Source organism: Camellia sinensis, chromosome 10 (assembly GCF_055761805.1).
Source record: "Camellia sinensis isolate YWXY chromosome 10, ASM5576180v1, whole genome shotgun sequence".
Lineage (NCBI taxonomy): Eukaryota > Viridiplantae > Streptophyta > Magnoliopsida > Ericales > Theaceae > Camellia > Camellia sinensis.
This window is the reverse complement of record NC_138970.1, coordinates 24,991,447-25,004,557: the sequence shown is the minus strand read 5'-3', so window position 1 is coordinate 25,004,557 and position 13,111 is coordinate 24,991,447. Positions and strand designations below refer to the sequence as shown.

Below are 13,111 nucleotides of genomic sequence, written 5' to 3'. Positions count from 1 at the left end.
TGGCTAAAATAGCCTATTTTATTTTTTGTGGCTAAAATAGCCAAAAAAAAACTTGTAAACCCACTTGCCAAACACAGGCTATGTAAGGCCTCGTTTGGGAACAGGCTAATTTAGTAACTTTTTGACTATTTGGCTAAAAAGGTAGGTAAAAAAAACTTATATGTTTGGGATGACTTTTTGGCTAATTACGAAAAGATGTGCAAAAAGTAGAGAGAAAAGAGAATTTTTGACTTTTTGGTATGAGTTGTTGGCTTTTTGACTAATTTAGTAACTTTTTGGCTAATTGGCTAAAAAGGTAAGTTCCCAAACGGGGCCAATATTGCAATATACTTGTGTAAATAATGACTTGAAATACAATAATTATTAGCCAAAAATTGTGTGAGACAGGTGGAAAAATTCATGGGTATATTTTGGATGGTTTGGTAGGAGAGAGAGAAACATTGAGGGAGAGAAATTTGGAGAGAGAGGGAGGGAGAGAGGGGGAGGGAGAGGGGTAAAGAGGACATGTTGTTTGGGGTTGAATTTGTGAGAAGAGAGGGAATGGAGAACAACAGGGGAAACTGGTTTTGATCCAAAAACAAAGGGGAGAGCCTTTTTCTTCCTCTCCCTGGTTTGATTGCCCCCAAACCGTCCCCTTTCACATCATCAATTCAACTTTTTGATTTTGATTTTTAAATACATCATTCATGGGCATTGCTTTTGAATAATTTTTTGAAAAAAATCAAAACCAAAAGGAAATAAAAAGGGGCAAAAAATTAAAAAACATCAATGGGTGAGATCAAGAATCATAATTCGGGTCCTTCCTCTGAAGAAGGCACAGACCCTCCCAAATCCAAGAGGCTCTATCAAGTTTGGAAGGGCCGCAATGTAAGCTTCTCTCTATCTTCATTTTTTCTTTTTGTTTTTCATTTTGATTTATAATTTCCATTTGATTGCTGATGATAGATTTATAGTGGGTTTTCATGATTAAATGAGAAGATTTGTTGGGTTATTTTGGTACCGAATCAAGAAAGAATACGTCTAGGAACACACAAACTGGTCATAAAATCGGACACAGACATAATGTATATAGATGGATAATATTTTTTAGAGATGGGCTTTGCCAATAAATTATGTTAAATCTTACCATTGATGGGTATTTATTTTCTGTTTTCGTATCAAAATTGAGAAAGAAAATAGCTAAACTCTCCAATTATGCCTTTTTCGGTAATAATTCCTCTTCAAAATATTGATGTTTCAGACCATCTCTTATCATTGTTTTCTTATTTCATCAAAAATTTGGTTATATGTTTGGTTTGATACGGAACACTCCAATGGCACATTCAAAACTTTCGTCAATTTAAAAAAAAGAAAAGAAAAGAAAAAGAAAACTAGGATAGAGCAACATCTATTTTTACCTTTTATTTATATTTTTGAGTATGGTATTCATTTGTCAAAGGATTAATAGCCAATGAACCCCAGCTGTGGAAGCATGTTGCAACCTAAGCTACTGAGACAAGAAAAATACAAATTTTTTTTTTGAGTGTTAAGGAAATCAGAAACACTATTATTTTGAGCATATATGATAGTGGTTTCATTTTTGGAGTTTACTGAATGTGAATAATATTTAGAATTTGAGCTATTCGGGTTACCATTTTTGGATTCATTCAAAGTCAAATTCTTTGAAGTACGCTTGTATGTCTAATATGAAAGTAGCGGCACAAATTTGATGACCATGTTTCAAACAGAAAAGAAGAGCGGCAATGCTTATCCAAGCAAAACAACTAGAAGCCCACTTCATCTTTGCTTCGTTACCCTAGACTCATTCTTCAATGAGACCTATGTCATTTCCTTTGGTCCCCTCTATATTTAGTGAAAATGTGTAGGTCAATGTAATGTTGAGTGATAGTTCTTTTCTTTTCTTCCTCTTTTTCGCTATAGTTTTTCTTGGCAGGTCCATATCAAGATGGATGAAAAGAGGAAAAAAAAATAGTGATATGGTATCTCTCTAAGTATGCATTGGAGTTTTTTTTTTTTTTCTAATTCCAAGTTGTTAGCAAGAAATATTTCTAAGATGATCCATCCCTCTGCCTCTACCAGTGTTAGAATGACCTTTTTGCCCTCTGCCTCTACCTGTAGCTCTACCAGCAATAGATGACAAAATATATTTCTTGGTGCATATTAATTAATATGAGGCCTTGTTTAGTTATTAACATTCCTTGTTTAAAAACATTTGTGGGGAATAGAATTATCATTTACTGTAGTTGGTTGATTATACTTTTCCTCCACCCACAAGCATTTGACCTGGACAACGATTCATTACAAGCGCCATTAGTTTCTCAGAAGTTGAATGATCTTTTATTCGATCTCAAAATGAATTTTTTTTTTTTTAAGTGGAAAATAACTTTGCTCTGGGTTTTCTTTTGGTACACATTTCTGGTCATTGTTCTTAGTTTTTCTAGTTATTACTGCTATGGACTATATTTGTTGTTTTGTCTGCATGTTAAGTAATTAAATTGATAAATGTGCTTTTAGACTTCACTTGTTCCTTGTCTTTTGGATCAAGAAAAAGCTTAACATTGATATAAGGGTCTATTTGGTAACCTATTAATGTTTGCAACTTCTGTTTATATTTACAAAAAATTCGAAAACTGTTGACCAAAACTAGTTTTGGTGTCTGTTTTTGTTTTCAAAAACTTGTAAACAGTTTACAAAAATTCCTTGTAACCACCAAAAAAACAAAAGTTTCACTTGTTTAGAAAAAAAAATTCATTCTTTCCTCGTTCTCCTATCCTACCCCCTCCAGCCACCATGCACCAATCATCACCACCACTAAGCATTACCTCCTACCACCATTGTTGGTGACCTTCTCTGGCAACCACTTCCTCCAATCACCATCTCTGATCATCAACAATCACCTTTGACCACCCCCTCTTGTCAGGAACCACCACTGGTGACCACCATCTCCGACCTTCAGCAGTCACCTCTCTCACTTGTTTTCTCACTTGTTTTCAAAACAAGTTTTTAAAACACGTGTGTACCAAATATGTTTTTTGTTTTTTTTTTACAAAAAATAAACATAAACATTTTTAATGTTTTCTGTAAACAAACAAGACGTTACCAACCGGCACCTAAATGATTTAGGAGAATGAATCATTTCATTTGTAAGGGAAACAACCCAAATAAGCTATGCTATGTCAGGGTTTATGTTAAAGAGACTTTTTTTGAACAAATACATAAATAAATAAGACCCTCTTTCTTGGCTGATAAATTTCTTACAAAATGAATGAAAAAGAAAATTTGCATTTGTACTTACTTTTTTTACAGACTAACACACTGATGAAGCATGTTTCTTTTTTCTTTCCTATCTATGTCAGAAATTTTTGTGCGGTGGAAGATTGATCTTTGGTCCTGATGGGGCATCACTATTTTTATCTACATTCCTAATAGGGGCACCGGCAATGACATTCTGCATAAAAATGCTTATGGGGATTAGAGAAACCGAACCTTTATATGGGCATACTGTACTGCTAGTGGGATTTATACTAACAGTCTTGGTAAGTATAATGATGTTTTTTTTTTGTGTGGTAAATTTGGTGTAGATTAAGTGATGATGATTGAATTTAACCTGATGGTTTATTTATTTATGTTTATTTTTAAAAATTTTATATTTATATGCAGAATTTGATTTTCCTATTTATGACATCTGGAAGAAATCCTGGAATAGTACCAAGGAACTCGCGGCCACCTGAATTGGATGACTCGTTGGATCTCAATACCCCATCCATGGAATGGGTCAACAGTGCAACCCCTCATTTGAAATTACCCCGAACAAAGGATATACTTATCAACGGTCACATAGTTAAAGTGAAGTATTGTGACACTTGTTTGCTATATCGTCCACCACGTGCTTCTCATTGCTCCATTTGCAACAACTGTGTAGAGAGGTTTGATCATCATTGTCCGTGGGTGGGTCAGTGTATTGGAATAGTAAGTCATTTGCCTCAGATTTTATGCTTAAACATTAACGAAGCATTTGGACATTGCACCAAAGTCGAACCAATTCATTGTATTTTGCATATGCATTCAAATGAGTTCATGCCATATTTTCTTGTTATCCATTGAATCCCTAAATTTTTTCTTTGTGTGATGAATAAACGGTTAAGTACGCAACATAACTTCTTTGATGAAATGGCTCAATAAAATAACTGTTTTTCTCGGTGTTTATTTTCTCAAGCTATACGGGACAGGGTGGGGAAAGACCATCACAAGCTATAGAATGACCATGTAGGCTTGTCTTCGTACATTAAAATCCACTGGACCCCAAAAACTGGCCCAATCTGACATATTCTTTCTTTGATAACTCAAAATTCAAACAACCCTTAAAAGATTATTTAGTACATTTGAAATGGTGAACTGGGAAATAGTTTAGGAAGCTTCACTGTTGTTTTTAAAACCATTTCTTTAATGATAATGCATGCTATCACTACATAATGGTTAAATTTTTTATTGCATTAAAGAAAAATTGTTTCAAACTGTTGGGAACAAACTAACCCACGTCTTCCTATTGATTTGTTGCAGCGAAATTATCGATTCTTCATCCTGTTTATTTCTTCATCAACCTTGTTGTGCATATATGTCTTCACGTTTTCATTGATAAATATCATGCGACCGAAGAACAACTTATTGAATAATATGTCAGGAGATATCGTATCAGTTGCTCTAATAGTTTATTGCTTCATAGCCGTCTGGTTTGTTGGTGGGCTCACTGTTTTTCATTTTTATCTGATTTGCACGAACCAGGTGATCCTCTTACCCTCAAAATGCTATCTATAGTTTAGAATTAAGTGTGAGAAACACAAAATCACTTGGAATTATCTTATCCTCCTTCTTTATTTATTTATTTCATTCTATTGTTTGTTGTTGTGGATGATGAGGCATGTGCATATTATTCGCAAATATTTTGGTCTTATACACATATTTACAGTCATCCATGCAAAGTATATGCAGTTTAGCATTTGGGCAAAGAGAAAAAAGAAGAGGAAGATGGGAGGGGAGAGAGAGAGAGAGATTCTCTCTAAGTCCCAAAAGTGCCAATCATATCATTTTAAGGAAAATTATTTGCAATATGTCCAAGGTTGCATAATTTATATTGTACCCTACAAATAGAGACAAATTCAAAGCATTCCCCTTTGACTTTGTTCGCATTGAGTGGCCAACTTGCTTAGTAAATGATGAGTGGAATCTCTTTCATTCATTCATGAAATCTTTCTTGCCCATCTTTGGCTTTTGAAAAGGGGTGTAACTCTACGTATTAGTTATTCCCTTAGTAGTAGGAATTGTGGAAAGGGGAGACGATTCTCGTCTAGAATCGCGATTCAACGATTCGTAGCAAGAATTGTGTTAGAATCGCGTCCCCATTGAGATAAAATTGCAGATCTAACTGGATGGGAACGCTCAAGCTAAGGATTTGTGTTTCACAGCAACAACAAAGAAGGAGAGAGAGAGAGAGAGAGAGAGAGAGAGAGAGAGAGAGAGAGAGAATCGCAAGGAAAAGAAAAACTTGATCTGGACTTGCGATTAGGGCTACGAAAGTGGAGATCGCGTTGTCTTCTTCCGTGTATTTGCTTCTCAAAGCTTTGATCTTCATCTCTCAAGCTTTGTGCTTCGCAGGCGTCTTCTTCTTCTTCTCATTAGGCGTCTTCTTCTTCTCTCTCTCTCTCTCTCTCTCTCCGTTCAAGACTGAAAAGTCTTTTAATACTTAAATTTCTTATTTTTCATTTATATAATATAGATTTTATATTATAAATTAACATCTTTTCATGTAATTCTAGTTGTGTCTTAATGCCATATTTATACAAAATGACTTTTGATTTAACCCTTTTCTTTTTACAATTAATGAAATATGCCTTGCTGGTTGTGATTGCACAAATATATATAAATTCTACCTAACTAATTTATTATCTTGTGTTCGCCAGCTCAAAAAATGAATGTTTAAAATGAATGTTTATTTGTTATTTATTTTTCAATTTTTTATGTTGTGTTTAATTAATTAGATATTATACAAAATTAAAAAATAATATAAATATTTTATAAGAAATGAAAAAAATCTAATAAAAGTATATAATTATAATATTTTAACATATGATTTTATATATATATATTTTAAAATTTATAACATATTTTCATTATCATTAGAAGGAAAAAAAATATAATCTTACAATATATTTTTATATATTATATTATTTAATATATATACAAACGCTCCCTACCAACGATTCTTGGAATGATTACGATTCCCCGCTCCTGCTTCGTGCAACTATGGTTATTCCCTGTTGAACTCTATATTTAGCTTGGTTTGCTTAGTCATATAACGTTGAACAGGCTGTGGGCTACTGATGGCTGCCTTATGGTCGCAACTCAAATTGATTGGAATCACACATCTACACCTTGATCCTTAGCAATATCTTTGAACTTGTAGGTTGGGATGAAGGTAGAAGTTTTGCTTAGAGGGGGTTGAGTTTAGTGTAAAAAAAAAATCTTACATGGAATGAGCATGATGAAGAGCATGGAAAGAGAAAAAGGGCAAACCGATCTACCTTGTGCAGAGGGTTTTGAACTAACCTTCGGTTGGAAATGGTTGGTGTTAAATAAACCAGAAGATGGGTGGTTGGGCGACGGGTCAGTGGCAAACCCAACACGACCCGTGAACAACCCTAATATCACTTTATAGGTTTACTAGGTCTGCCAATCCAAAGCAATGTGAATGGGTTGAATTCATGGTTAAGGAGTAGAATCAGTTCCTGTTTTTATCCATGCCTATTTTCTAAATCTAAAAGAAAGATCAATTAGTTAGTTAGAAAAAAAAAAACGTAAACTCAATTAATAAACCCGGGCACATTGATTTTTCTGTGCACTTTTCTATGATTTTGTTCCCCTGTGCACATAGGCATTATTGGTGTCCTATTGCTACTGTTAACAGGTTTCAACACCCCTATTATCCATTTCCATACCGCTATATGTGCTTTTATTGTGTAGGGTGAGTGTTTTTGAAGCTCATTTTGATCCCGAGAAATATATGGTGGATTTCAGCTAAATGCATCTTTTTCCTTCATGGTGAATAGACATCCATATTTTGCTAAGTGAAGTATGTCTTGAGAATAGATCATTGATACACAAATTGTTTACTAACTTCTAGAAAAAAGTAAATGATGACATCACCCTATTTGACATGCTAAAAATCACAAAATGCATGATAACCTATTTCACAATGCTTCCTGTTTTGGTTATATACATGATGTTTATTTATGCTTTATTTTTTTGCTAAAGAATGTAATATTCTCTGCTGATCGTTGCATATTTACAGACAACTTATGAGAACTTTCGTTATCGCTATGACAAGAAGGAAAACCCATTTAACAACGGGATAGTGAAGAATCTTAAAGAAATCTTCCTCTCTAAGACCCCTCCTTCAGCAATCAATTTCAGAGAATGGGTAGTGGAAGAAGCTGATCCAATTATGGAATCCATAAATCAAAAGTTTGGCAGAGGAATGATTAGCTCAAAAGATAAATTAGATATAGAAATGGGAGGTGTGCTTAGCAAGGATGGTGGTATTCTTATTCCAAATATTTTGCAAAATTTGGATTATGCTGGGATCGATGATAATTTGAAGAAGGAAGGAGGGGATAATGCATTTGATCCGTTGTTCTCTCCTACTAAGGAAGAACATAGACACTCACAGTGGAGCCCCAATAACCGCTATAGTACAAGTGTAGATGAAAGGAGTGAGGATGGTAGCTCCCATTGAACTTCATCACCAATTCCTTAAGATTTAAAAGGTAATGTGAACATTGTGTTTTTACTTAAAAATGCTTACCAATAAAAAAAAATTTTGTAGCATAAATATTTGCATTTGAATCTTCATACTGCTTCCTAATTCAAGGTAATTTATTTGTGTCTGGTACACCCAATGTTCATGCTTTGTTTTACATGACTGTTAAGAGGGAAGACCTATTTGTTCCAAAATTTTGTTTGAGTCATGTTAATCACATACGCTTGCCGTTTGTTTTCCTATAAAAATTATTCCATATACAGGCTTTTTTTTCTAGTTAAGCTGGGAATTGTGATGGAAAATGATAGAAAATTGAAAATTTAGAAATAATAGATAGTGTTAAAATAAAAAGCATAATCGTTGCTTTGGAGCACGGAGACCATTCTGGTATATAAAAGAGTTAGCTTATTTGGCTTCATGGAGAGATTTACAATAGCTTTTTAATGAGCCATTGTAAGCCTAAGGAGCTAAGGAGCACATACACTTTTAAGAAGGTGCATGTCGGTGTTGTGTCCATCTCCGTGTTTCTTAGCTATGGAGCTTCTTTTCCATATTCCTCTTGTTCACATTCCAAGAAACTTCACGACCAAATTTATTTATTTATTTTTATTATTATTATTTTTGAATAATGCTATATGTACTAATTAATGTACATACTAGTGTACTAACAGATGATGTGACATTATTTGTATGGTTTTGGGTATTTGTAATTTGTATAATAAATGCGGTTAATAATAATATTATAACACTAGTTAGTACACTAATGTGTATACTAATGTGTACACTAATTGGTGCATATAGCATCACCTTTTGTTTTTTTTGTCCCTTTAACTTTCTCCACCTCTTTAAGGGAAGTACCCTACCTTTCCTCATATTTTGTTCATTTTTTCCCCACATGTAATACAAGATTTATTCAATGTTTCTTCAATTCATTGTGTGGGAAGCGTCTTCTCTTTGTTGGCAGGAATGAATATCAAACGTGTTTACACAATAGTGCAGTAGTTGCTTTACCTCGACATGGAAATTCCATCTCGCTTGCTAATAGTCGAATGCACGTTTTTTTTACCAGACTTGAGTTCTTTCATATTTCTCAAATGTAAGTTGCTTTGAACTTATTTGCCAAACTCATGTTTTGAAAATACTACTTTAGACTTGAAGTTTTGTTTTGAAAACAATGAAAACATGGCTTCAACCTTTAAAGTCGTGTTTCACATAACATGGGATTGAAAAATAAGTTTAAAATAACTTGTATTTGAAAAAAAATGATTTAAAAGAACTCAACTTTGGTCCAAAAAAAAAAAAAACTTGGTCGAATGCCCTATCGAGGAAGGAGCTTTGATAATTTAGGAGCATTCGGAATAGTCTAGGAAGTATGATGGAAATGTCACAACAATTACATTTAAATGCGTAAATTGAAATGAAATTATCGATTTCTACATGTAACAACCTGCAATAATCTAATCCTCCTTGTCTTCTTCCTTTTTAATATTTTAATTATAATTTTATTATATATATTTGAATATTGGATTGTTTTACCATATCTTGTGTAGTGATATTTTGAACAGGTGTCTCTAACTTGCCAAAGTTTAGACTAGTGCATTCACATTTGAAGGCAGTGTTTTGATTGCAAAAATGTAGAAATGGAAGATGCAGACTTAAATCGAATATTGTGTGTGAAACTCAACTCAACTCATCTATCCTCATTTACGAAGGAGAAGAAAAGAAATTAATTAATTAATTTTTTTTTTTGAAAAAGAGGAAAGAGCAGAAATTGTAATTTTGTATTGTGTCATGGTTGATGATAATGATGCATAATAATGCAGGAAATGCCACAAACTAATGGTGCCATCTTGTAAAGTTCTTGATGCCTGCATTTTCATTCTATTTTTGGGTTGCTTATATAGTTATTTATGGTAAAGAATGTTTTGTTAGAAGTAGGATGTGTGCTTGTGAACTTCCGTTTGATAAAGTCTAGTACATTTTTTAACAAAATGTACGATATAGAAAATTAATGGTTAAGATTGAGCCATATCATTAAAAGTGACCTGCTAAATAGGTCACTTTTTATAGTTTTGAGAACCAAATCTCATAACCAACCCATTTGAGTCAGAACCAACCTATTTGAGTCATAACCAACATTACACATCTCATAATCACTATCACATATCTTATAACTAACAATCATTTTGCTCATAACCACACAACTTTGATCATAACCAATATCTCATAACCACTAACACATATAGCATAACAAAACACCTTTCGACACCACTTTGTTCATAACTAAAATCACATATCTTATAATCACTAATCAAATATCTCATAACCATTACTCACATATCTCATAACCAACATCACATATATCATAACTATTAATTACATATCTCATAACCACACCACTTTGATCAGAACCAACATTATGTATCTCATAACCACTAATCACATATTTCATAACTAAACATCCTTTGACTTATAACTATATCACTCTGCTTATAACCAAAATCACATATCTAATAATCACTAATCATATATCTCATAACTTTTACTGACTTATGTCATAACCACATCTCATAACCAATACCATTTGCTCCATAACCAACATCACATATATCATAACCACTAATCACATATCTCATAACTACTACCCACATATAGGGGTATAAATTTGGTCCACGAGCTTGCGGCACACCCTAAGTCCAGTCGCACCTAAGTGGGCCCAACCAGGCCTCAGCCTAAGTCTAACCTAAGACCCTGGGCTATGTGTTCTAAAGCCCGGCCTGACTTTGGTGTGTTATGGAGTGTAACCCATCTCGTGAGCTCGACCCAAATTTTTTTTCCCCATCTGGCTCGACCCAACCCCAACGGGTCCCTGTCTCCCTATTAGTGCAACGGTCAAAAATTAATTTTTTTTTTGAAACAGTCGTATAATCGTTAATTCCACCAACAACCAATTTTATTTTATTTATTTTTATATATATAAATTAACCTCTCCCTCCTAAGTCCTATAAATACCACCCATCTCTCATTTTATTTCTCACAAACAAATCTGTCTCTCAAACTCTCATTATCTCTGAACTCTCAACTCTCTCAATTAATTTTGAAGTGTCATCCCTAAGTGACAATTGCAATTGATCACCTATATCTATTTTAGATTTATTTTTAGTTATAGTATCTTCATTAAATATAATAGAAATAGTAATATACAAACAATATACTTTTTAAAATATCTATATACATTTATATATATATATATATATAATTTAACTAAATTTTAATAAAAAATATGTTGAAAAAAATTATTTATGATGTGATTTTATTTTATTCTACTAAATAAATTTTCTCCTAAATTTTTTCCCCAACTTTTCTTCATTTTTTTCTCTACTCTATTTTCTTTCTCTTGATTTGTCCTAGTTGTGCCTGAGCTCTCTTTATTTCTTACTCAGACTTCTCTATTTCGCTCAAATTATCGAACAACTATTGTTGATAGTTCTTCCTTACTGCATTCTTCATCTCTCTACTCACGTGTCTCAGCAATAGATCATTGAACTTGTCACTACTCTCTTTGTCTATTTCAACACTATTCATTCTGGTGATATTTCTCTATTTAGTAAATGGATCTATCTCGAAACTTTAGCTCTTTCACATTAATATGTCATACATACACAAACCTTTGGTCGTAGTTATGATTTGAAAGGTTTTGTTATCATCAATTTATACATGTGTTATAGAACTGTTGAAAAATGAATATTACGCATTTTGTTGTACTGTTCTGCTATCTCAGTCCTCTTCATCCCTCATGCATCTCTCTCATTCTTTACTGTCATTGTAGATATCTCTAATGTTTCTTATCAGAAACGACAACTCCTTTGACGTCATTTTCACAGGTAATAAGCCCGTTTAGTCTCTCTTTCTCATATTCCCTTTCCTCTCGCTCTACTAGCTAATCTTCTCTAACTCTCATTTTCTGTTCCATGGCTTTAAGTCGTTGATTAAATTATTTAATGATTGTTATTACATTTTGTTTCCTCTGTATTATGAGAGATCTCGATTGGTGATTCTAAGATTTTTAGTGATTTGTTTAGTCATTTTATGATAATTGTTATGAAACTTTGTTGCTTGATTACAATATTTGTGGTTAAGAAAAAAATTGGATATTTTTGCTACATCAATTAGTTGTATTGTTATACATTTTGTGATTGATGTTATGAAATTTTTTGGGTTGGTTATGACATTTGTGATTTGTATAAATTTTGATTATTTTTATTATAGCAATTAGTGGTGCAGTTACGCATTTTATAGTTGATGTTATTAAATTTTGTGAGTTGGTTATGACATTTGTGGTTTTAAAACTTTTTAGATGTTTTTATTACACCAATTAGTGGATAGTCACATAATTTTTGATTAATATTATGAAATTTTGGGAATTAGTTACAACATTTGTGATTTTCTATAATTTAAAACAATTTTGTTATGCCAATTAGTGATGGCGTTATGTATTTTGTGTTTTATATTACAAAGCTTTGTGACTTGATTATGATATTTGTGGTTTCTAAAATTTTAAATATTTTTATTATTCCAATTAATGATGTGATTATACATTTTGTAGTTGATGAGTAAAATAGTCTTTTTTTTATTAATTTTACTTAATAAAAATAGATGAAGGATTTATATTAAACATAAATAAAAAAAATTAAGTATAAATTGACAAAACTATAAATTAATAATTTATTTTATTATAAGACTCTATTCATAAATGTTTTAATTATGTTTTTTTAAATGATTATTACATAATTTTGGCCCCATGTTCTCCAAAAATTTGGAACAAACATCCAAATTTTTTCAAATCAAAATTCTTCATTAATTGTTTTTGACAAATCCCTAGACCCTTTCTTTAGCCCAAACACGAGAGAGAGAGAGAGAGAGAGAGAGAGAGAGAGAGAGAGAGAGAGAGAGAGAGAGAGAGAGAGAGAGAGAGAGAGAGAGAGTAATTTCTAGACTTGGGGTGTGCCGCGAGCCCGTGGGCCAAATTTACACCCCCATGTGTGAGTAATGGTTATGAGATATGTGAGTAATTTCTAGACTTGAGGTGTGCTGCAAGCCCGTGAGCCAAATTTACATCCCTATATGAGAGTAATGGTTATGAGATATGTGATTAGTGATTATAATATATGTGATGTTGGTTATGAGGCAAATGGTATTAGTTATGAGGCAAATGGTATTAGTTATGAGATGTGGTTATGACATAAGTGGATAAAGGTTATGAGATATATGATTAGTAATTATTAGATATGTGATTTT

At 32.8% G+C, this 13,111-nt stretch overlaps 1 protein-coding gene across 3 annotated transcripts; it reads left to right on the top strand.

Moving 5' to 3' along the window:
- Positions 1-385: 385 nt before the first annotated feature.
- Positions 386-11,982, top strand: LOC114271733 (putative protein S-acyltransferase 1). 3 transcript variants are annotated; one of them, XM_028213349.2, is made up of 6 exons: positions 386-867; positions 3,357-3,536; positions 3,661-3,969; positions 4,561-4,782; positions 7,346-7,820; positions 11,643-11,982. In XM_028213349.2, the coding sequence occupies exons 1-5, from the start codon at positions 769-771 to the stop codon at positions 7,787-7,789; spliced, it is 1,254 nt and encodes a 417-aa protein (XP_028069150.1). In that variant the 5' UTR covers positions 386-768; the 3' UTR covers positions 7,790-7,820; positions 11,643-11,982. The 3 variants fall into 3 exon arrangements, with proteins under 3 accessions (XP_028069150.1, XP_082747224.1, XP_028069149.1); XM_028213348.2 differs by lacking the exon at positions 11,643-11,982 and adding an exon at positions 9,379-9,670 and having other exon boundaries at positions 435-867; XM_082891098.1 differs by lacking the exon at positions 4,561-4,782 and having other exon boundaries at positions 391-867.
- The last annotated feature ends 1,129 nt before the right edge of the window (positions 11,983-13,111 follow it).